General features: G+C 42.0%; 1 protein-coding gene across 1 annotated transcript in view; it reads right to left on the reverse strand.

The window, feature by feature from the left end:
* The window catches only part of arhgap15 (Rho GTPase activating protein 15), a 76,443-nt gene that overhangs the window by 26,242 nt on the left and 25,482 nt on the right, over positions 1 to 24,719 (reverse strand). Inside the window, exons 6-11 of the mRNA XM_083776277.1 lie at positions 16,582 to 16,680; positions 14,849 to 15,002; positions 11,032 to 11,169; positions 9,119 to 9,217; positions 6,187 to 6,264; positions 2,369 to 2,503 (exon numbers count right to left, since the gene is read on the reverse strand). Coding sequence (XP_083632403.1) covers positions 2,369 to 2,503; positions 6,187 to 6,264; positions 9,119 to 9,217; positions 11,032 to 11,169; positions 14,849 to 15,002; positions 16,582 to 16,680 — 703 coding nt within the window. The remainder of the gene's footprint in view (positions 1 to 2,368; positions 2,504 to 6,186; positions 6,265 to 9,118; positions 9,218 to 11,031; positions 11,170 to 14,848; positions 15,003 to 16,581; positions 16,681 to 24,719) is intronic.

The following is a 24,719-nucleotide window of genomic DNA, read 5'->3' on the forward strand; positions in this document are numbered from 1 at the left end:
CTTAAGCAGTAATTAAGTAGATTTACTTGGTTACTTTACACCACTACAGGTCATGCAGCAGAGGTGAGCCAAGTGACCTGCCTTGAGGTATGCGTCATTGCACAACCCTGTAACACTGTATGTCACCATATGACCTATTCTAAAAAATCACACCCGTGTGAAGTGAGTGGTGCAACTCTGTGTGGGGGTGGGGTGGGGGGCGGAAGTTCCAGACCCACAGGAACGCACCCAGGGTGTCTGCCCGATTCCGGCGAGCCGCCCCGCGTCCGAAACGGTTGAGAAATGACAGTTACCGTGTGGGGGTCCCTCTACTGTACTGTACTGTACTGTCTCTGTACTGTACTGGCACACCCGAAATCACCATATATACAGTTATTATGTGCGTGTGTGTTAGGTTGTGCACAGGTGGTGAAACCCCCCACCCCCTCTTTGATATTTTCTATCTGCTATCTACAAGTTCACAAGCTTGTAGATTGGCTATTTTCAAGTAGCTGATGTTTGAAGTGCTCATGCGGCCTATAGCTCTAGTCGCTTCTTTTGGTCTTGTTTTCATAGACCTGTTGCTTATTTCTATCACAAAGTCTAATGGGAAGAAGAGCACTCCTTTACCTTATGTATGTAGACATGACCCGTTGCTGTTCCAACAGTGCCCTCTTTTGATAGCACTGCCTGAAAGGCCAACGCTCTGATGTTGACTTGACTTTTTGAGGGGTCTTGGTGGGGATGGCGGTGGATTCTAATATTACAAACTGATTTAAAACACAATCAATGTAGTGTAGTGGAGAAAATATAGGTCTATGTTTGGCCCAGAATATGGACGCTAGGGTTCAAGTGGTTTAATTTGATGTGACATGCTGATAGCATACGAATTACTCTATTGCCCAAGGTTCGTACTGCATTTGGTAGAAAATAAAACATTTGTTATTTCTTGAACTTGGCTTCAAATCATGGAGGAAAATGAAATGCAGGTCTGTCAATGTTTTTGAGCCATACTGTAATCTCTGCAACACAATTATAAAACATCTTGCCTGCCTTCAATGTATAATCGGATCTTTTTTCAATTTGATTTGTTTTAAATGTATTATTATTTTCTTTTTCTATGTTCATGGTAGTCTGTATTACTTCTTTATATCGTCTATCGGGTGGATTCCTCATATGTCCAAAACATGATCTGAAACAGCAAAAGTAGCAGATCTACAAGCGGCTTGTTTCGTGCAGCGTTTGAGTGTACGGATCTGCTACTTGTGATGCTTTTGTGTGATGCTGTAGTTTGATAAAATAGGGCATTAATTTAAGAAAATTTCAAATAAGTTCAAATAAGGAGATACAGTAAGAGGTTTCTGCCCGACAACAGCGATAATGTAATTTTGTCTGTAACTTTCTGCTCACTCTTTGGCCAGGTCTCCGTTGCAAAAGCGAGGTTTAAGCTCAATGAGACTAACCTGGTTAATAAAGGTCAAAGATTACTAAAGTCAAGCCTTGTTTTTTTCTTCTGTATTTCAATTCAATTTTTGTTTTAAATTAGGTTAAATTTGAAAATTTTCATTCATTTGAAATTACACGCCCCCAATTTCACAACATTTGACTACAGCAAAACAAACTCTGGACTGACCCCGGCCAACTGTATTGATAGGTCTGTTCGTACAGTTATGTCGTTGCCTCTGTCAGGTAAAAACCACAAACTTTTCAGGATTTAAATTCAAAAACGGCAAAAGTAGCAGATCTACAAGCTCAAAACACATCGCCTCGTGTCATGTTTCGAGCTTGTGGATATGTTGTGATGCTTTTGTTTAACACTAATAGTAGGACACTAATTTACTAAAAACACAAAAAAGTTAGAATATGGAGATAGGAGGTTTTTGCCCGACAGCGACGATATGCACATGGTAGAAAAAAATCGACTTGCTTATCAGCTGTATTTATTCCCAATGGCCTCCCTCTCTCCAGCTCACAGAGTGAAGGAATAGTTTACTCTTTAACTGAGCTGCCTTAAGGGACAACAATTCTAGAGGCAAACAGAGGCACACACTGTAAACAGGATTAAGGCTAATACACCGCAGGGCCAAATGAATGTGTTACTACGTATATGTAAAATGCAAGGGTAGACTGCATCAAATATGGTCTTGGCTGGGTATCGACTATTCTTGATATATTAGCCAGAATCAATGTGAAATTTTAGGCTATTATTATAAGGCAAAAATATGAATGATAAAGACCAAAAAAGGAACACAATAATTATATAGCATCTAAGCCAAAACAATGGAAGTTGACAATGGTGCAAGGTGACCGGCCAGCCCTTGCCAAAATGGCAAGAAAAGTAGCTGACATGAAAAAACAAAAATGCAGCTGGGGCTAGTTCTGTACTCACTGATGGCCTCCACAAACAGCTCAAAGAAGCGAAAGGGGAACAGCGGCTCTGGCAGCTCGCGGAAAAACATCTTGAGCGCGCCGGTGACAACGTGGATGTCCTCCCACTGGCTGGCGTCCAAGTTGAGCTCCTCCTCTGGGGAGCAGAGCAGCAACCAGGAAGGGTTCGTGACGGGGGGAGACAGGAGGGAAAGACAGAGGGAAACAACACAGCTTTAATTGGGAGAATTAGTTGGGGCTAATTACTATGCTAATGTTTACCTGCTTACAGCGGCGCCTCGCTAACAGCACCAGGCCTCCGCGGCTACCCAGAGGTCTGGAGCCACATGGCTTTTTTTTTTTTTCGCCCGTCCCCCCATCCCCCTCCTCCGCTCGCTGTTTGAGTCGATATGAGCCTCTCCGCGCCGAAATCATTCCATTTTAATAGAGCTGAGACCAGAGAGTACCCCCTGGTATAGCGACACAGGCCATCAGGTAGACACGCGGTCCGTGAGTGGGGGGAGGCTGAACCATGCCACAGGAGGCCGAACCGTGTGAATGGGAGCCAAGCTGACACGCCTGGAGGTGTGGGGACTGGGGATGCTTCTGCCACCGCACTGAAAAGTCACATGTTGACATATACAGTACATCGTGCTGGAAGTAAGCCATCGTTCACCCTATTACTACTGAGACCATTAACTCACTGACGAGATAATAACCCTTTAAGACCTGAGGCAGATTCTACAAATTTCTTCTAAATCAGTGTCAAACTTTTTCATGCCAGGGACCCCCAAATTGATTATGTATTTGCCCCCGCCATCTGAAAAGGTGTTGTGCCAGGGACCCCCAGAAGAGAATTTTTGTTAAAATCTTTCATTAAAATTGTTCAAAATCGGCACAAAGTGACACACTGCGAGAAAGCAGTGTAGCCAACATGGATAAAGTGGTTAAAGGACCACCGCTTTCAACCAATCTTCTTATAATTGGTCCTCACTAATGTTCATGATAAAATACCACCATTTTCTGTTTCTCATAGGTCTGTGGACAGTTCAGAAACCACCAGTGACATTATCGGATAAAATATAAAGATATACAGTATATATATATAGAGAGAGAGAGAGAGAGAGAGAGAGAGAGAGAGAGAGAGATATTGTCAAGTGAACAATGGCTTCCATTTTCTTGGCTTCCATTGCAATTTTTGAGGAATAGAAAGCCTGTAGTTTCTATTAGCTTGGAATCCCCATCGATGATGTCACTGGTGGACAGGTTTCTGAACAGCACAGTCTGCCTATGAGACACAGACTGAGTAGGAAAATAAGTGCTATTTTATCATGATCATTAGTGAGGACCAATTATATGATGATAGGTTGAAAAGTGAAGTGGTCATTTAAAAAAGACTGTGATGCTGCATTAACTACTTTTGACGGGGACCCCCTGGGAAGCCCCCCCAGGGGGCTTGTATGTGGTGTGATCCAGTATTTTGTTTAGATGTATTTTATCGGATCCAATGAAAAGGTATATCTTTTTTTTTACACCGCCCAGGGTTTGTATAGTGAGGTGCATGCTTTTGCTCAGAGCTAGCAAAATAATAAAAGGAAGACCAAACAAAAACAGAAATGTGTTGAACACTCCAACTCCATATGCAAGGAGGTCCGCTCGTCTTGCAGAAGCATAATCTTTTGATCTCAAAGAATGCCGGGTGGATGAAAAAGACTAATGCATATGGGACGGAAGTATATTGGCAGTATGGGACACATTTATTATTTTTGAAACCACTTACAGTAAGCCCTATTGTCAAATGACAAAGTATATAGTAAGGCTAAACACAGCCAGAAATAAATCTGGCTATGAGTTGTGCAGTGTTGGATGCCACATTCATGCCTTGCAGTGTGTCTAAACCTAGAAATGAGTTTGTTTTTTCCTCTCAAATGACAACCTTTGACCTTTGATCAATGAAAACATTGATCCAAAACTTGTCAGCCCCTTAACCACACTTTCTTGATTTGAAGGTATTTGATAACCACTACTCTTATCTCTAGCGAAAGCCAACATGCTTTTCCTCTTGGAATGTGTAAAGTACATCAAGTTCAGCTGAGGGCCGAAAGAAGAGAGAATTTACTGTCAGTCCCCAAATCAAAGGTGTGAGTATCCTCTGTGGAATCTTCATACTACGCTATGCAATGCGACCCAAGCCTACAATATGGAAATGTTTGTGAGCGTTGTAAATTGCCCCTCACCCCCCCGTCCCTCTGTGTTTGACAATGTCCAGTTTCTCTGAGGCGAAGCGAGAGTTGGAGGAACAACACACATGCAGAACAAACGGGTGGGACACAGTGGTGTAGGCACATGGTGTCACCGCGCCAGAATGTGTGGAATGCCCAGAATGTCGCTGATGTCACTCCGTCGTTTTCCACTGTCTTGTGTGTGCCGTACGTGGATCCATCACGCAGAACAAGAGCGAATGGTACCCAAAAAAAAGGAACAGTCAGAACCAGCCGATGCCCGTTGTTTCAATAGAACGTTGAGTTAAAAATGAATAACACATTTTTAGAGATTTTATTATTTTTTTGATCATGGTTAGAGGGGAATGGGATATTCTTTATGTTCTTTCGTTAAGCAGAACAGACGTTGCCTTGTTTGTGTAAGAAAATCCCCACGGGGCTACGGCTTCTCACATGGAAATGTTGGATCATTTATAGACTGAAGTGATTGGGTGAGTGTGCTGCGCACTATACCGGTAGGTTTTGCTGAATTATTGTCTCACTGGAGGAGCTTTCCCATGCCTGGTAAAAAGCTATAGTCCATTCCTCATTCTGTTCTCTCAACAACAATTTACTTGGAACTTAATCGTTTAAGAAGCACTCAGTCACTATTTTACAAGCATAGTGTGTACTTTGTATGGTTTCCATTGTTGCATGCGTGCAGGTACAGATTTCACCGGCCAGGTTTGGGAGTCTGGACATATAGTAATGATCCCTTGTTGCAGGGATCAAGCTTGTGACATTTAACAGGACTATGACAATTTAGAGTTGCATTTAATTGATGTCAGGCAGAAACCCTCTTATCTCCATATTCAAACTTTATATGTTTTTTGTTTATTTTCTTTTTTTCCCCCGTAAATGAATGCCTATACTTGATCACACTACAGCGTCACACATAACTATCAGATCTACAGGACAGACAAGTGAACCGATAGCCACAGCCATAAACTGAAGCCATGCAGGTTAGAGCAAACGTTTTAGCGAAACTAGTGAAAATAGCAGATCTACAAGCTCACAATGCATCACATTGTGATTTATTGATTGATTTAAATTTGTATTTCACAGTATGCAGAATGGGTACAGAACAAAACAGCACAAAATACAAAAACTGTTACTATGGACAACACCATGATAAAGCATTACACTTGTTTACAACAGGGTCCACCATTTTCAATTCATCAGAAAAGAGAAAAGACCCATAAAAAAGACAGTGGTTCCCAAACGTTTCCATGTCAAGGACCCCCAAATTGACACTAATGAGCCCGCGGACCCCCATTAGAAAAGTTATTCCAGGGACCCCCCCATAAGAGAAGATTTGTACGACTCTAACACTGATTCTCAACCTGTTTAATTTCACGGACCCCCATTTAATGACATTTCTATCTCTGAGACCCCAATGTATATTTTAAAATCAATCAAAGTCCAATTGGTTCCATCTGTACACTCTGAGTTACAGACACATAAGGGTCCATTTGGTTCCTAACTATCATTTAGCTGGGGACCCCCTGGAACTCCCTCAAGGACCCCAGTGGGTTATAAAATAACTAAGCCCATGGTTCATGGCTGTGATTCAACCAACCTTCATCGATGATGAACCGAAGCTTCTGAATAGTAGATAGATTGCCGCTGACTCTGTAGATGCCATCCGCTTCCAGACCTGCAAGATATCCACCAAATATTATACTGTAGTAAAGTAAAACAGCTTCCCATTTGGTATAATAATTTACATCGAAATACATGCAATTCACCTGAGGGATACATACAGTGTTGTTGTCGGGGGGGGGGGGGGGGGGGGGATTTCTAAAGTGCCTATTTTGGGCTTGCTGTCTAATGTCTAAAGTTACTTGCGCAAGCAGAGCGTGCAAATACTCAGACCGTACCCAAACAGCAGCAGAGAGCTTTAGGACTCAGAGCAGCAGTGGTGAGCGCACTTCATGGCGTGCTCTGCTTGCGCCCAAGTCTTGCTTACTTACTTGCTTACAAGGCGCAAGTTGGCATCTTGAGAGAGTGCATTTCTAGTTTAAACCAGTGGTTCTCAAATATCAAGGACCCCCAACTTAAGTTGTATTTGTCCACTGATCCCCACCTGAAAATACTGTGTACAAGATTTGTGTATTTTAAAAAACTTGTAGAATTCCAATTTTTGTGTGTGAAAATAGTAGAGCTAGATCGGCTATTTTTACATACTGTAGTTGTGTGTGGTCATGTGGCCTTAGTCGTTTCTTTTGGGCATGTTTTCATAGGCCTGACTGCTTGTTTCTTTTGCAAAATCTGGCAAAACTGGATACATATACTGTACTGTACTTTTTATTGTATAATTTACTATAATCATACCATGTATATATTTTTATAACAAATGATCACCATTAGCTCTAGTTTTCTGCTTTTTTTTCCTAATTCACCTTGGGAAAATTATCTACTGACTTATAATAGTATATCTTCCCTGTCGTGCAGAAACCTCCATATTGTCATTAAAAAGAGCAACAATAATCAAATGCCCTACTTGCCCAAAGTGACACATTTTGAGCTCGTAGATCTACTACTTTTTCTATTTCTGACATGAGGTTTCCACCCAACAGAGACGACATGATATCATTATTGCTACTTTCACTATTTTTGTGCGACACTGCTGATGTATGATGGAGTATTACAGCACTGCTGTAAGTTGAAATATATGGAGATATTAGGTGAAATATAGCACCGATTTAAAAAGGTTAGAAGTATCAATAAGACTGCAGCTCTCCATCTCAGCTGCACATTCGTTCATATCCACTCAGTGCCTGAGCCTAGCTTGGACCGAGACGCCATATGGCTCCATTTCGCTGTGAGATTTTGAGGACTACTTTGATTATAGAGTATGCCTGCCATTCTGCACTGCATCCAAGGACGCCAGACAAAGTCTGCCAAACCAACTCAATAGCAGTCGACAGCTTGTCATGCTTTCATTGTCCCCACTCTAAAAATGAACAATGTTTTCTACATGCCAGTCTGTGTCGGAGGAGGATGTTCGTCGTCTCTAAATTATATATTCATTCATTTGAAGCTCTTTACAGTTCACAGAAAGTAACAACGCTATTAGTTATTAACATAGATTATTTTTTTGCAAACGAGTACAGGTACAGTAGGCCTACGTGAACATAATGCCTGTTGTATTTATTTTCTATACTTGGATGGATGATAAGAAAGGATCCAGAAGGAAAGGAGGAAAAAAAAGAACAACACATCCCCACAAATCCAGTGTGGATGAGGAGAAGAGTGCACGCCGCCACGACATGACCACTTCTGTAGCCTCAGGGCATCAGAAGAGGTTACGGTCATTTGAGGGACACTGTTGTCACTCTGTTGCAGACGCGAACACTGGGCAGAGGTAACCCGGGCAACATTTTCCTCTGCCCTTTATATTGATTGCTCTAATGAATGTCCCAGCGTTTGACACACAGCAGCACAACGTGTACCGTTGTCACTGTTGGGGTGACTTGAGGATATAGTCGACAACTTCAGCGAATGAAGGAGTCACACATGTGTCAGTTAAAAAAAGGGTCTTCTCTCGTTACGGCCTGCAATTTAATGTGGCCAAAATGTTAAAATGTTCCAACGGAGGTGATCTTAACTGTGTATTCTTGAGGTTGTCAAAGTTTGTTTATTTGCGCTCTCCTCCCTTTAAAAAAAAGCCCTCCCTAGTGCCTCTCTGGATAGTCTTGTTTGTGTTGAAAGGTTTATTTTCTAAATAGGCTGAAGTCATCATGGATCAATAAACATAACAGGACTCTAAATCATAATTGCCGTAGTTTAAAGGAGCTCTTAATCAGTATTATTTTCTCAGCAAGTTTATCGGGCCACCACAATTTTACCCCAAGATAACTAATAGTCCTGAACAAATGTTCAGCCAAAACCACAAACGGAACCCATTACACAAACACATAATTCACTCTCAATTTCGGGCGCGTTGTAAACAGTCTGAAGTGGACTCGGATTTGGACGTGGACCAAGAAATGAAGCGTTTTGGGATGCCGGGGAGCGTTTTCCTCCGGGTTCAGCCCCTTTGCCTCGCCAGCTATGTGAGGGAGCCTGGGAAACTGCTGATCACACACACACACACTGCAGGAACGCTGAAAAGTCAACGACCGAGACGCACTTCTTATAAAACAGGCACTTTCTAGACCGTGGATCTTGTCAAATGAGCTCGGAAAATGTCAACAAAATGGACAGAAAGTGTAAACATAACAAGAAAAAAAGCGTAAATGGCGATTTGCGAATGTGGGTTTAGATGGAGCATCAGAGAGAGAGAGAGAGAGAGAGAGAGAGAGGTGGACAGGCCTTGGGTCAGGATGGAAAACGCGTGAGGAGATGTCAGCCCTCCTTAATGCAAGAGAATAAAGGAAATGCATTCTTCTGGATTTTTTTTTTCCCACACAGATATCATGCATTTCAATCTCTTTCCCATACACAAAAGCCTGTCCTGTGGAATTGGAGCTTTCAACAGTGTGAAACGAGAGGACGTGTACACGTACCTCGTTTTTCGACGGCTTCCAAACAGAGCTTGACGAACTTTGGCACGCTGGTCCCCTCACGTTCGCACAGTGTCAACAAGTGGCAGCCAAACACTCGATCTGCAGGAGAATGAAATGTTATGACTTGATATAACTGCAAACCATGAGAGGAACTAGAAGTAGTTTTCGTCAACGTTGAAGGACAAGGGGTTAATATTGTTTCTTTGACCACTTCATTTTTCCTTCAGCTGCTGCATGCATCTTTTTTTGACAGCACTGCAAACCACACTTGCATCCATTGTTTTTTTATGATCTCATCTTTAATGGCTGTAGAACACTGTAGTTAGGAATTTAATATCTAAATCTAAGCTCAATCATTTTATCATTAACATTTTTGTCCCATAAACCTTTCGTTTAAGTGACCACTTAAACCCTATATACGCTTTGTTGACTGCAAGTCCCCCTAGGGCTCTATTTTAGGCCCCCTGCTTTTTCCCCATATACACCAAACGGCAGATTTACATTTTCTATGCGTTGTAAACTTGTACATCAGCTATCCCCCCAGAATAGGGACACTAGGGTTCATGTGGTTGATGAACTCCCGACCAGAGGCAGCATAATGCACCATGCTCACTATCTTATATGCAAACCACTTTCCATTGCTTCATTTCTCAAAAGTTCGTCCCCATCTAATTTGGTGAACAAGCCCTCTCTGAACTCGTCCCAACAGGCAATAAATCCCAAAGGCCTCTGAGGCTACTGGCTTCATCAAGCCACCGAACAGCGTGAGCGACCGTGGCCTCAGCAAACCTTACGGGTTAAGCCAAGCACACATGGAACACAGGCCATTTTCACACTCTGTGATGAGTAGGTGATCTCCCTCTCCCCTCTGCCGCATTCCAGTATCCGTATCACTCTCTCTCTCTCTCTCTCTCTCTCTCTCTCTCTAGCCTGTGGAACATCAAACGATCACCCTCTCTTGTTTATACACAAGCAAGCGAGGGGAGGGTGCACCAAATACATAAATGACTCCGAGCGAGGCACCTTTGCATACAAAATAACACTTTTCGCCAGCGCTCGGCAAGATAAGCAAGGAAGGGAGGGAGGGGGGTTGGAAGAGTTGAGGGGGCGGGTGGTGGTGGGGTGTGCAGAGAAATGGAGCAAAATTACCCCTCCTAAAGGAATTCAAATAACCCTCCCGTCGCATGGATTTAATTTGCATTCTGAAGAATGATAGGAGGGAGCGGAGGGGGTGGTGCGATTTGAGGAAGCCACTCTCTGAAGTGGCTTGCCCACTAGCTCTGCCAAAAAGGACAGTCTGGGGGCCACCTGCCCCATTCCTTAATCCACAAGTATTTCATTTATTCCGTCAATAACGTCCTCTCGCTTTGATCTCGCGTTTGTCCCGTGGACACAACATTAAAGGGTCTCCTTGAAGCTGTGGGGAAATTCCAAATACCGTTACCTTCTTCTAAGGATTGCAAATGTGCTTAAATATGCCCTTTAATGGTGTATTTTCCTTCAACCGTGAGCTCAATAAATTAGTTACCCCTTTGAGGAATGGCTCTCTGTGCCTAGCTGCCTGGATTGGCGTGGTTGTTCACAGTCAAATTCATGCGCTTCATTTATCTATCTACCGTTGTTCTTTGACTCTTAATAAGTGGGGAGGAGAGATGATTTTCAAATCACTGTAGTAGTAATTTCATGGTATTAATCTATTATATAAGAGAAACTGAGTCTCTAAGAAATATTATAGTCACCATGGTAACCTGCAAGACAAAGTATGGTAATTACACAGCAAAACACATACTGTAGTATCACATAAAGACCAAAAGCCTGTAAGATCAACGATGAGCCTAAATAATTAGAAACACTTGTTACAGTATATTTGAGGGTTTTTTCAGCTGATTTTCGGAACTGGTGAAAGTCACAACCTTGGATGATGCCTTTTTCCTGCAGGGTCTTCATGGAGGGTCGTCGAATGATGAACTTCTTTAGCCTGTTCTTCACCCCGTTCTTGTCTGCGCTGCTGTCTGACATGCTGTGTTTCAGCTTTCCGCTTGTGAACATATCTGCCAACATCCAAGCATCATGGGAAGAACAAAACATAGGAGAACTTGAGTGGTTAAACTGAAGATCAAGGTCAAATTTCTCTCTGCTGTTTCTTACTGTTGTTAACATAATAGTGGCAGCAAAAGGCAGCACATACAGATTGCAATGCAGTCAATGTGTGAGTGCTCAAAGTATTACAGGCAGCGCTTCATTTGGTTTGTTTTTTACCTGCTAGGCACTTTAACCCTCAATCTGTACTTAAACTGGACCTTTGTCGGCTCTGTACTTGAGTCTTGGACCGCATTTTTCCATCTACAACCAATCTGCTATCATTGGCAATAGCAGATATTTGACTAATGTTCCCCCCCAATAATGGATGGGGTCGCCGCTCAACATATATTTTAGTTAAAGGACCAATTCACCACTTTTCAACCTATCTTCATATAATTGGTCCTCACTAATGGTCATAATAAAATACCAAATTTTGTTTCTCATAGGAGGGCTGTTGGCAGTTCAGAAACCTGTCCATCAGTGACATCATCGTTAGGCAATTTCTATTCAGGAATAGAAAGCCTGCAGTTTCTTTAAGCTTGATGATGTCACTGGTGGACGGGTTTCTGAACTGCCTACAGCCCTCCTATGAGTCACAGACTAAGTACATTTCTTTTGCTATTTTATCATGATTATTAGTGAGGACCAATTATATGAAGATAGGTTGAAAAGTGTTCAAGTGATCCTTTAATGGTGATCTTTGTCTCTTGAGTATGCTGACCTTGAGTTTTAAAAATTGCGAGGAAAACCCCACATGACTTTGTAATACAAAGTCATGTGGGGTTTTCCTACAAAATTTGTATCATATGCATTAGGGCTGCGAATCTTTAGGTGTCCCACGATTTGATTCGATTCTGATTCTTGGGGTGACGATTCGATTCAAAAACGATTTTTCCGATTCTCGATTCAAAAAAGATTTTCTTCCGATTCTAAAGCAGTTTTTTTTTTAATTAAAAACAATTAAATAGAATTTTAGCATGATCTACTCCAGTCTTCTGGCATGAAAGCAGAGTACATTTAGTTTTACAGAGTACATTTAGTAAAAAGCTTGTATAATTGTAAAGGTTTTATCAACTGAATGATTTAAACACACAAAGGTTAAATCCAAGAGTAAGAACATGTCTCATTTATTTAGCTTGCACAAATTTGAACCAGTACAAAAGTTACAAAATCTCTTCTCACTCAATACCAGAACAATACATTAGTATTAAAACAGGTGTAAAATAAATACAATTGGCAGGCTTAGCTTAGCTGGTAGTAAATGCACTATGCAGAAACCCAGGCCATAATGCATTGCATGCACAGGTAGTACCTGTGCTTTTTTTTTTTTTTTTTTGCACAAATGTACCTGTCAGGTACAGGTACATTTGTGCAAAAAAAAGATTTTGGAAAATGAGAATCGATTCTGAATCGGACGGCATTAGAATCGCGATTCTAACTCGAATCGATTTCTTTTGACAGCCCTAATATGCATGCTCACCCATTGTATGTGACCGTCGTGACTCTCATCAACTGTTCCAAAGAGAACATTCAAAGCAGAAGAACATGATTGATATTTGACAAGAGCCAGGGGTTCTGATTATGACCAGACACCATTGTTGATGCTGTTAAGAAATATGACACGTACTGTAGTGGGTTTTGAAGGGGGGAAAAAAACTGCTCATACTGTATATGACTGTGATATATATACTCTGCCAGCACACTACTACTGTACAATTCCTTCCCGTTTCTCAAAATGGTATGATTTCATTTTAATGTGGCGGTGTGACCTGGTAGATTCTAGCACCAAATAATTAGTAGCTTATTTTTGGGGTTGTGGGGCGTGGTAGGGTAGTCTGCTGGAAAATACACTGTAAGAAGGCTTAAGCTCCCCCTAAATAGCAGCTGGCATTGCTCCACAGTACTACCTGATGCTAAAGTTTCCCCCCCTCGTTACACGTTCCCGCTCTTATTTATTCATTATAGGCTTCCTTCCAGGCACCTCTCCCATGGCTGTCTTTTTCTATTATTCATTCCAATTGAACTTTTCTATGTCTCTGGGAATTCCCAGCTGTTTTTTTTTTTTTTTCAAAAGACTAGCCTTGCTTGTCATTTTAATAAAAATGAACATTGCTCCTCCCAAATGGATGAGGTTGACCTATTTTGTCTATACTGTAGCATTGTAATCCAAGAAACAACTATTTTTTCCTTTTTTGCTTCCTATTTTGCTCTGAAAGAGGAGGGGCGGCTTCCAGTAGAATTAGTTTATTATCAGGTATGAGCGTATTATAAGTCCCTATAAGAATTTAAATGCATACAATATCTCTGATATTAATTTTATTGGCATTTCTTTTGTCATTGATGATGAGCAGAATTGTGTTGTTGTTTGAAATACATCTTGTATGTTCTGCTCTGCATTACTAAAAGAGATAAGACTTTGATGACATAGTGCCCTGCTAGTCTTGAGGGGAAATATCACTAGACTCAAAGGCAAAGGCTAAAGCTGACAATAAGAGCCGGGAGATCGGACTCCATGTCCCTTGTCCCTAATTAGGATTTTAATATGATCATCCTACATCGATAATATTCCTCGTGCAAGCGCCAAAAGGTGACAAGATTGATTTGAACCATTGACGGGGATTACCATAATTGCTGCTTGACATATGCTGACATAATGCTAATTAGCATGTTCTTGTGTCATGGTTCGTCTGCACAAATGTATAATTGAAATCAACAGTCACCACAAGATTCCTGTGCCATGTATTTGTTTAAAATAATAGTAAAATGACACGAAAATACCAAAGGAAACCTGTCAGACTGAATTACCTCAACGGGAGCTAAGCATGCATAATGCTTAATGTGTAGTGCAGCCATTGCATCTTCTAAGTCAGTGGTTCCCAACGTTTTTAGCTCGAGACCCAAAAGAAAGGTTCCCCGGGACTCAAACCAGTGAAAATAGCCGATCTACAAGCTCACACCGCATCGCTTTGTGGCACGTTGTGAGCTTGTAAATCTGCTATTTCCACATTTTCTTTAAAACTTTTGAAAATATATGACGATTTTTCAAAAATATTACTGTGATTATCTTGAATAATTGTGATTAGGTGATTATGTAATAATCGCCAGCTTGTTGTGACAGCCCTAGTCGCCGCTTGGGAATCTGATGGTTTCTGGTTTGATCCCCGGCTACGCCTGGGTGTCGAAGTGTCCTTGAGCAAGACTGAAGAACAACTTAACTTTCATTCTCGGCACCTCTGAATTACATTGTCATATTAATGGTACGTAAATATGTAAATATTTCCCCCAAAGATACAGTATGTCACAAGGAAAGAGCCTGGGCAGAGGCCTTTTGTGGCTGTTCTGGACAATCGTCGGTCCGACAGACTCGACACAATCTTTTTTATTCAAAAGACTGTGACTAAAAGTAAATCAAAATTTGCTGTCAAAATCCGTAAGCACAGTTGAGTAAGCAGTGTAACAAAGGTGTTGTGGATGGATGGATGGATGGATGGACGGACGGACGGACGGAGGGAGGGAGGGATGGATGGATGGAGGGAGGGAGGGAGGGAGGGAGGGAGGGAGGGAGGGAGGGAGGGAGGGAGGGAGGGAGGGAGGGATGGAGGGAGGGAGGGAGGGAGGGATGGAGGGAGGGAGGGATGGACGTCTTACTGATGGAGCGTCGGTGGCTGTGGTTCTGCTGCTGCTTGTGCTTGGTGGTGGGGGAGGAGGAGGGCGCCGACCCATAGCCTGGCAGGCTGCCATGCCTCGGCAAGTACTCTGTGCTGTTGGACCTCCTGCGAGCAAAGCCCCCGTCCACCTTCGACTGCATGCACGCACACAAGGAAAGAGAGGCAGGTTACAACCTTTCACTTCCATGTACCGAGGATGCCGATTGCATAACCGGCTAGGGCGTTACGTACTCACCCCCATCGCCGCCACCGCAGGACTTTTCTGAGCTGAAACGGTGGTGGTGGTGGTCAGTGATTCATGATAACTACGAACCATTGCTGACTATGTGTACCACGCGGTAGAGTTATTTAATTTTACCTTTGAAATCTGGTTTTCATTTCAATGAAATGAATGATTCATGCTGCCTCTTACAGCTTAATCACAGTGTTTATGACCTGTTGTCAACTTAGTCATCGTAACATCACTAAGCAGTGGTGGAAGAAATACTCAGATTTTCTTTTTGAGGAACAGCAATATCCGTTTCCGGTGTCCGCCTATATGTATGTGACGTTAATGAGCACGAGTATGACTATTAGTACCAGTAGGGGCGCTGTTGTGCCAGAAACAGAGAGAGAGATAGTGCTGTACTGTTGCCTGCTAATGAGAGAGAGAGAAGAGAGGAGGGGGGGGGGGGGGGGGGGGGGGGGGGGGGGGGGGGAGAGGGGAGTTGCACCACTCAGTTCACACGGGTGTGATTTTTACTAAAAGCGGCCTATGTAACTTTTTAATTAATCCAATGTCATTGCGGGTCCAATCTCTGTGGTAGGCTATTATGTGCAATTGTGCATGTTAATACCAGTAAGACAACCTGAGGGTGAGAAGCGTGCACACATCCACTTGGGTGACGGCAGACTGCTGGGCGATCTGGCGCTTTGGCATGGGGGGTCAGATCAACATATGGAATGACTTCTGTACTGGCCATATATGGAGCGTGTCTTGAGTGTACAGGGTTTGATGAGGTCTGGCCTTAATATGGAGCGTGTCTTGAGTGTTTGATGAGGCCTGTTGAGAACTCGACCGACTGACGGGAAATGCAGGTTTTCATAGTAAACTGCCACCTACAGTCGCAACAATATATTATTATACAATTGCATTGGTGTGGTTTTCTTTTGTCTCCCTGAGACATTTAGATTGTGTCAAAGGTCATGACTGGTCAAGATTCAATTTATTCTCTGAGCAAGCAGGAAGGCTGTACTAGCTCAATGGTTAAACAAAGTCAGCACTTTGGATTTTACTCTCTAGAAGAGGAAAGCTACATAGTGCAGCTTTAAGTAAAATTAGCAATTCCAATTTTAAAATACTGTAACTGAAAAGCATTATTTTTTTATTAAGTATTGACTTACACTGTTTGTAATATCTGCAAATATGCTTTTACTGCTCCTAGTAGGCCTATTGATTATTAATTGTAGTGTATGTCTTACTCTTTATATGCCTTGATTAATTGAATTCACAGGACTAGCTTAGGAAACAAGCCCCTCAGGGCTTTTTGTGTCATCCTTTTAACATTGTTGTATAATTGTACCTTGATCTGTACATTTTGCAAAGTATTTAAACAAAACACAGAGAAAACGTACCTCAAAAGTGTACTTATACGTGCAGTACTGCGTTTAATCATGTTTATGAGACGTTGCCAACATAACGCATACATAATGTAATAAGAGGCATGTGCTTACCAAGGAGTTGACCGTCTTTTTAATAGTGTCGTGCCATTTGCAAATTGTGGGGTAGCTGTCAGCCTGCAGAAGATATTCGCTACCTGTATTCATTGTGATCTGTAATAGAATGAGAATAATACTGCCGGTGATGCAACGTAATCACAAGCACACATTAACACACCGACGCTTCAGATGGAATCCTGGTATCGTTTAGAATTAAACACGTATCAACACACAGCACACAGTGATATCTGAGGTCACCATAATAAGCAGTAATAAACAGTTCTCATATCGTCGCAGTCGGGTGGAAACGTTTCAATGGATCCACTGTACCGTATAGTTATTATTTAGTCACAATATGAATCATTGGTATCATTGGTTAAAGATGGAGGACCGTGATTTGTATGTATTTATTTCTCCAGGTTTTCATGTGTTAGACCCCTTAGTGTGGTTGTTACAGTATGTGCAATGATGTCTTCCCTTTGTATTTAGGATTTCTTCCTGGATGCTGAAACCTTGACAGTCAAACGTGCCAATGAACAAAACAGTGTTACAGTGACATCACAATATCTTCCCCTCCCCTAACCCCTCCCCCTTTATCATACAACAACAGCTGTGGCTGCAGTTCAGGTGGATCACCACCCATCCCCACCCACCAGGCAAACCAGGCATACTTATTAAATTGGTCCACATAAAAATGACATTTGAACAAAAAAATACTGTACACTCATTCATACATTTTATATAATAATAATAATAATATTAATAATAATATTAATAATAATAATAATAATACTTGATGATCATGTTTTAGGGTTGAAAAAAATCACGGCACTCCATCTTTAAATATTTATAAAACCCACAGACAGACTTAACCACTTTTTCGCATGAATTGCAGATCTACACAGTGCACACTTGTACTGTAGATCTGCTATTTTCAACGAAGTAGGACATTAAATTCACGAAAAAACATACAAAAGTTGAGTTATGGAGATAAGAGGTTTCACCCCGATAGCGACAATATGGTGCTCGTGGTATCACCCAAACATCAGGAACCTTCATATCAAATTCCTGAGTGTGTGGCGCGCGTGTACTATGCGTACATTATGCTCACGTTGGTTTTGCAGGGGTGCTCGCGTGCACGGAGAAAAGAGACAAACGCACACTGTCTTCCTCAGAGGGGAGAAAACACAATTAGCGTGATACTTGTCATCTTAATATTGGGCCCGTTCTGCATCTCTCCAACGGTGCAGTATAACAGCGCTTGGCGCCGTCAGACGGAATAATCGCAGCCTAGCGGAAGTCTTTGAGAAAGCATGACATCAAGGTCAGCATTGTCAAGTGTGGTTGAAATTACGCTGATAAGAAGCCCACATTGAGACCAGAAGAAAAAAGGCTAAAAACATCAAAGCGAGTGAATAATATTTCATGTGCTGTAATGCCAACACACACACACACACACACACACACACACACACACCATCAGCCATTTCTAGTGGACTATTTTAATCATCAGAAAGATAACTTCTCCCTTGTTTGCCTCCGGGAGGTAATTCCTTTGGTCGTGTCGAGGAGTTCAGGAACATAACCTTTTTCCTTTTTATTTTGGGGGAAAATCGTCTTAATTCGCCATGAAGAGCTGGACCGAGCCATAATTCTTTGTATCGCACAAAACCTTTTAATGAATTCTGTGGATTTTGTTTATCAACCACCATGCATGTGGAGGGCCGCAAGCTTGATCTATGCCTGGCGAAGAGTTGTCGTGACGTGCTAGATGGAAATAGCATTTCTAACTGGGGAAAAAAGAACACTTTTGAAAATAATGTAATTCTTGTCGTAAATCTTTTTTTTGTCCGTTAAACATGTTTTTTGATAGTAGGAGTATAGAAAACCGTCCAAGAGAACATTCGAGGAGGATATCCATCGCTGTCGGGTGGAAACCTTGTATGTGCAAACCTGTGTTCCAATGGATCCAATGTAGTTATTATTATAGTCACATGATCATGTTAATACTTTTCATTGGTTAACAAACACTTTCACTTTCACTTAAAATTATATATATATATATATATATATATATATATATATATATAAAATTTTAAGTGAAAGTATGTATATATATATTTTAGGGTCGGGACTTTAATGCGTTAATTGCGTTTAATTAACTACAGAAAAATGATTGCGTTAAAAACATTTACGCATTTAATCGCACTCCTGTTTTCACACCGGAACGTTTCTCACAGGACGAGTTTCAGAGCAGGCAGTCGGACCGATATAAATGGCGCACCAAACAGCCTCCAGTGTAGCGTTGCGTGCGGTCAGTCAGACAGACAGACAACAACAAACCACCATTCACCCAAAGGAATGAAGAAGCCGCCTTTGCCCCGTAAAAGGGACATTTAGATTTAAAAGCTATTGATAACAGCACGGTTGTGTGCAATAGCGGAGGGGAAGGTTCGATATATGGGGCTGCTACACGAACGTTAGCTTCCTAGTACAGCAGATAATAGGAACGATCTTTCACTTGGTGATACAAGCGTGACATTTGGCATGAACATGCCTCTGGGTCACCTCTTTAACTTTTTTAACCGAGCCAACGAAAAATCCAATATGGCGGTCATTTTTCAAGATGGCTAAAATTTGTAAGAAATGTAGACATAGGCTAACATTTAGATGTGGCGGCCATCTTGAAATAGCACCGCCATATTGGATTCTTGGATGGCTCGGTTAAAAAAGTTAAAGAGGTGACCCAGAGGCATGTTCATGCCAAATGTCACGCTTGTATCACCAAGCGAACAACCGTTCCAATGATCTGCTATATTGCACAAATATTGTGTGCGTGTGTACATCTGTAATCCATGTAACCCGAGAACCGTTCGCCCCACCGACTTCAAATTCGACACACACGTTCCACACACCCACAGGGAGTGCAGTGTCCGGTCTCGAGTCGGCCGCACCCATGGTTGTCCAGAACCGCCACAAAAGGCCTTTTTTATTTGGCGGCCATCTTGAAAAATGACCGCCATATTGGATTTTTCGCTGGCTCGGTTAAAAAAGTTAAAGAGGTGACCCAGAGGCATGTTCATGCCAAATTTCACGCTTGTATCACCAAGTGAAAGGTTCTCTCACAATATGGCTGTTAGCCGCTGTACTACCATGCTAGCTGCTTCAACAACCTGGAGGCTCGAACGATGCGCTGCGGTGATTTCACCACATTAATGACAGCACAAAGCTGTCCTGATGCAAAACATAGGACTGAAGCAGCAAGCGTGGATGTCGACACAAGTCCAGCCCCACATGGAACCTCTCCTTCCAGCCCCACATGGAACCTCTCCTTCTGATATGTAGAGCTACATTATAGCAGAGTACAGCCCCACTTGAAACCTATCCTTCTGATATGTAGAGCTACATTATAGCAGAGTGACATTCCATATGGGGCCAATGTTAGTGCGACTCAAGCTATGAGTTGAACCCACGTCCAAGTCCAACCCACACTCGACCAGACAAAACGGTTATGGCCTATTAACTAAAATGTATGACAGAGTACCTCCACATTGTGATTATTGCTACTTTTACTTAAAACGAAATCTGAGTCTACTTCTTCCACCACGTGCCCTGCAGACTTTTCAAAGTGTCTTGACTGTTTGAGGAACCGACTTTTCTGACTTGGCTTACAAAGCGTCAGGAGCAGTTAAGCGGCATCCTTTTGTGATGCCAGATCTAAAATGGGGGGAATGGTTCCGGGCGCAGTCCTTGTCAGAGTGCGTTTGCGAGCCCTCTCGTCTTGGGTTACGAGCATCTGAACAAGCATGTTTGCTCTGGAACATTGTTTCTCCTGGAGGCTGCCCCGGGACGTGTCAGTAATAGGGTCCACACAATCACGCTGCATTGTGGGGGACAGGTTATGAGTAGGACTGGTGCATTCGGAAGCCCAGGCAATACACACACACACACGCATGGCACACGCACGCACGCACAGACCACGCAAACCTAGAATTCTGTTTGACTAGTTTGCTGCTCGTGGACAAAATATAATACTAATACAGGAACACAGGGAACATATCGCTGCCGTCAGGCAGGCAGAAACCTTGTATCTCCATATTTATTTATACTAGACGTTCAAGATTTCCACCAGACAGCGACGTCGTGCAGGGACTAGCAGGGGCTCCAAGTTGTAGTAACTCATAGTCACAATAAACCCATGTTGTGTTCATATCAAACCTCTGCGTGATTAGCAGCGGCATAATGCACTCAGAAAAGTTGTTTCATAAGCTCAGTTAGATGTCTTTACATGAATGTTGCATTAGTTACAGTCTGCTCCCTTCATTATGAATGTTGCATGGTGGACACAGAGAGCTTGGGTTCTCCACAGGAGCCTGGGCAGGCTCAGTATGCAGTATGTATGATATGTGTGTTTCATCAACTACACTATAGGATGCATCGCTGTACATACTGTAACTGTTGCTGTCAGGCAAAAACCTTTTAACTCCATATTCTAACGTTGTGTGTTGTTTCGTAAATCGACGCCATACTTGATCAAACTACAGCGTCAAAAAAAGCATCAAACGTAGCAGATCTGCAAGGTTGTCGATCCGCTCCTTTTGCTTTTTTGATTTGACTCCTAAACAGTTTTGGACATATGAGTTTTCCACCCGACAGCGACCATATGTTTGGTCAACTAGGATGCATCTATGTACAGTATAGTACAGTATGTTTCATCATACCATGTGTTGCTTTTTCCAGTGACGGAAGCACAACCTTTATTGAATTTTGTGTTACTACAGTATACAGTACATACAGCATAGCACATGCACAATTTTGCACATCTGCACTGCAGCTAGCGATCATTTATCAATCAATCATCAATCTCATAAATTACAATAACATTTTTTGATAAATCAAATAATTTATTAAGCAGCTAAGCATAATACTAATAATTTTACTACGCTGCACTTCTGTGTCATGCAAAAATAGTGACAATATAGAATACCCACACTACAAGCTTACAGTTGTGAAGAGGGGGGGGGGGTTGTTATTCAATATATTCATTAGTTTGGTTGACTATTGGTCTATAAGTGTGTTCTGTGTTGACATGACATTATATTAACACAAACTCTCCATTGTGAATGGGGTATTTCTGACGCAGTCCCCCATCTGAAGAAAAACAAAAGAAAGCAACAATTTTAACATAAAGTCTTCGAGAGTTATTTGTAGATTTACAAATGATGCCGAAACTCGGGATCCATGCATCCCTATAAATCCTCTGAGATCCAGGCCTATTTAAGAAACCAATGTCCTCCCTTTAAGTTATCCCGGCAACTTGTTATCTTGAAATCCAAAGATTCAACATGGTAGCTGCCGCGGTAAGACCCTCATGTCATCGGGGAGGGGGGTTTTAAGAGTACGGTGGATTTAACCCGCGTTCCGCAGGATCGCGCCACAGAAACGCATCCTGAACGTTTTGCTCCACTTTTCTTCCCCTGTCATCTCAGACACAGAAGTCGTCCATTGAAACGTCAAGACTTACACGCCAAAGTCTATCTGAATAGCCGATAAGGAAGAGGGGCTCATCCTTCTGAAGTTTAATCAGAAAAGGGAGAGCAAACTACTTAAAAATATATCAAACATTTTTCTTTTAGGAGGCAGTACGGCCAAAGATGCATTAAAGATTATCAAGAGGCAGCCTGAAGAGATGACACGCGGACTCTCTCTGTCTATTCACTCGGTTAATGAAAAAAGCAGATAAGCTCCCCGCAAACTAAATGCGGCCACATCCAGCCTCGAGTCCTGATGTCAGCTGTCCTAATCTCGCCAGCCACGCACAAAGGTACGAGTATAGTGGCGCGCCTCCTCTCGTGTCAGGCTCATATTGAGCTGTAAGGTTTCCGGGCCGCAAACTGGTAATATGATGGCTTGATGTTAATCCTGACACGTGGCGAGGCACCCTCTCAAAAGCACAGTTTGTGATTTTAATTAGCGTGGTCATTTCATTCTCAGGCAAAAAAAAAAGTTTGCCGGAGAAATGTTAATGTGCGTGAAAAAGCAAATATAGCCCCCAAAGGCCTCTCAATTCCTATGTAGCCCAAATGGGAGCTAACCAACAGCATAGGAGGTAATACTAACCAAACTGTACCTCTAAGGTCTATGGCGAAAAACTGAATGCGGGCAAATTGATAAACTAAGGCAAATAGAAAATGTATTTGGATACCAAATCCCTTGAGAAGTACCCAGTCACTGAGCAAACAGACCAAGAATTAACAAAACCACATTGTTGTCATTGGCTGGGTTTGGTTGCAGATATTACAACTCCCCAGTGCGTAAAAAACGAGACATTAAAGCTCATCCGGCATCTATAGTACACAGACAATCTTCAGCACTAATTTAACTTGGATAGTGTACAAATGGACCGTTATGGGTCCACTTGGTACAATTTGAGTTCAATTAACACTGAGGATTTTCCTGTGTAAGTAAAGCACACATGGGCTAAATCCACACATTGGGGTCTATCAAGGATTCTATCCCATCCATTGCCATTGGAGGAAAAAAGGAGAAAATACAAAATCTAATTCCAGTCAGAAGTTTCGTGTGCATTTCTTGCAAAGTTAAACGAAGTTACAGTAACCAGCACAAAGTACTGTTTTGCATCTAGAAATGAAAAAGAATATGAAATAAATCACTTTTTTTCATCACATTTCTTAATAAAGAGGATGTTGAATGTCTGGGCCTTATTTTGACTGGAGTCATTAATATTTAAATATGCACAGTGGTGCAGAGAGGAGAGTGCCATTTGTGCCTTTATACATTTGCATTTGGCTCTTAAATTAAACATTAATTATGGTTCTTCATAAAGGAACAATACAACATTGAAGCATTCTACTTTGCCAAGTTAATTATTTCCAATTTGCAACAAAATATCTGTGAATATGTCAAACTGTGATGATATGGTTCACAAAGATACTGGAGAAAAAAAAGTTCTTAGGCTTGGTGGAATAAAGAGAGTATCTATGCACTGGTGTTTCGTCAGGTTTGCCCTGAGAAGAATATTAATTCTAAAGGCCGAGGCACATGTTTGTGATGTTCACATTTTCCTATCATTTGTACAATATAAAAGCTTCCCTCATCCACCACTCTGTAGCTCCACGCTAGTCTCTCCCAGCCTGCATGTCCTCTTGATCTTGTGCTAATTCTAACGCTGGCTTCACAGCTGCCTGATGATAAAGGTAGATTGTTGAATGCGGTTCGTGCCTGTTAGTACGGAATAAAGGCCTTTGCCGGGATTTATCAGCAGAAGTTCATTTCTAAGTTGTAATCTCCAAAGGCAATCTGCTTGCCGAAGGTTTAAATCCGTGCACCGTTTTGGCGATTAACAACACTGTGCTTTCACTGTTTCTCTCAAGGACTCAAATTAATGCCCACTTCAATGTAAGCAGCTTTTGAACAGTACATGGCGGGTCCACACCACCACCACAAAATACCTTTTCTCTGCTTTGGAGACTGTCATTTCAAGAGATTATACTCCCCATTTCAAGCCTCTGGAGACTTCACTCACAGGAGAGGAATTATATTACAGTCCTAGAAAGGTATACAGTAACATCAGTCTGGTTATGTGAGCAGTCTCAGCGTACTGTACAACAACACAAGCCTCGCTGATGCAACAGCATGTTCCATGTTTACTTCTCCTGCTCGCTTGTCCCCGAGAGAGTATGACAATCCTTAAATCACGGAACGATTAAAAGCGTACTAGATAAAGCTTTTTGCTCTGACAATCAGATGGTTGGCGTGATTGCGTGGGTGAGAGTGAAGAGCAGCCTATGGAGGGTTCCATTTTCTGGGAGGGGGATGGCACTGCTTGTGATAATTGATAATAAAATGTTGGAAAACCTCATTATGTCCAAAACATTCAAATTTGAAAGTAGCAAAAGTAACAGATCTACAGGCCGAAAACGTATCGCTTTTCGCACGTTTCAAGCTTGTATATCTGCTACTTTTGATGCTTTCTGTGATGCTGTATAGTAATATGATAGAGCGTTAATTTACGAAAAACACACAGTTAAAATATGGAGATAAGAGGTTTCTGCCCGACAGCAAAGATAGCAGCATATATATTCTTTTTTTTAACTGCTTCTAAGATGTAGAAAATGTTTAGAGTCGGCCTC

Source organism: Protomyctophum parallelum, assembly GCF_964188405.1.
Source record: "Protomyctophum parallelum genome assembly, chromosome: 11".
NCBI classification, from domain to species: Eukaryota; Metazoa; Chordata; class Actinopteri; order Myctophiformes; family Myctophidae; genus Protomyctophum; species Protomyctophum parallelum.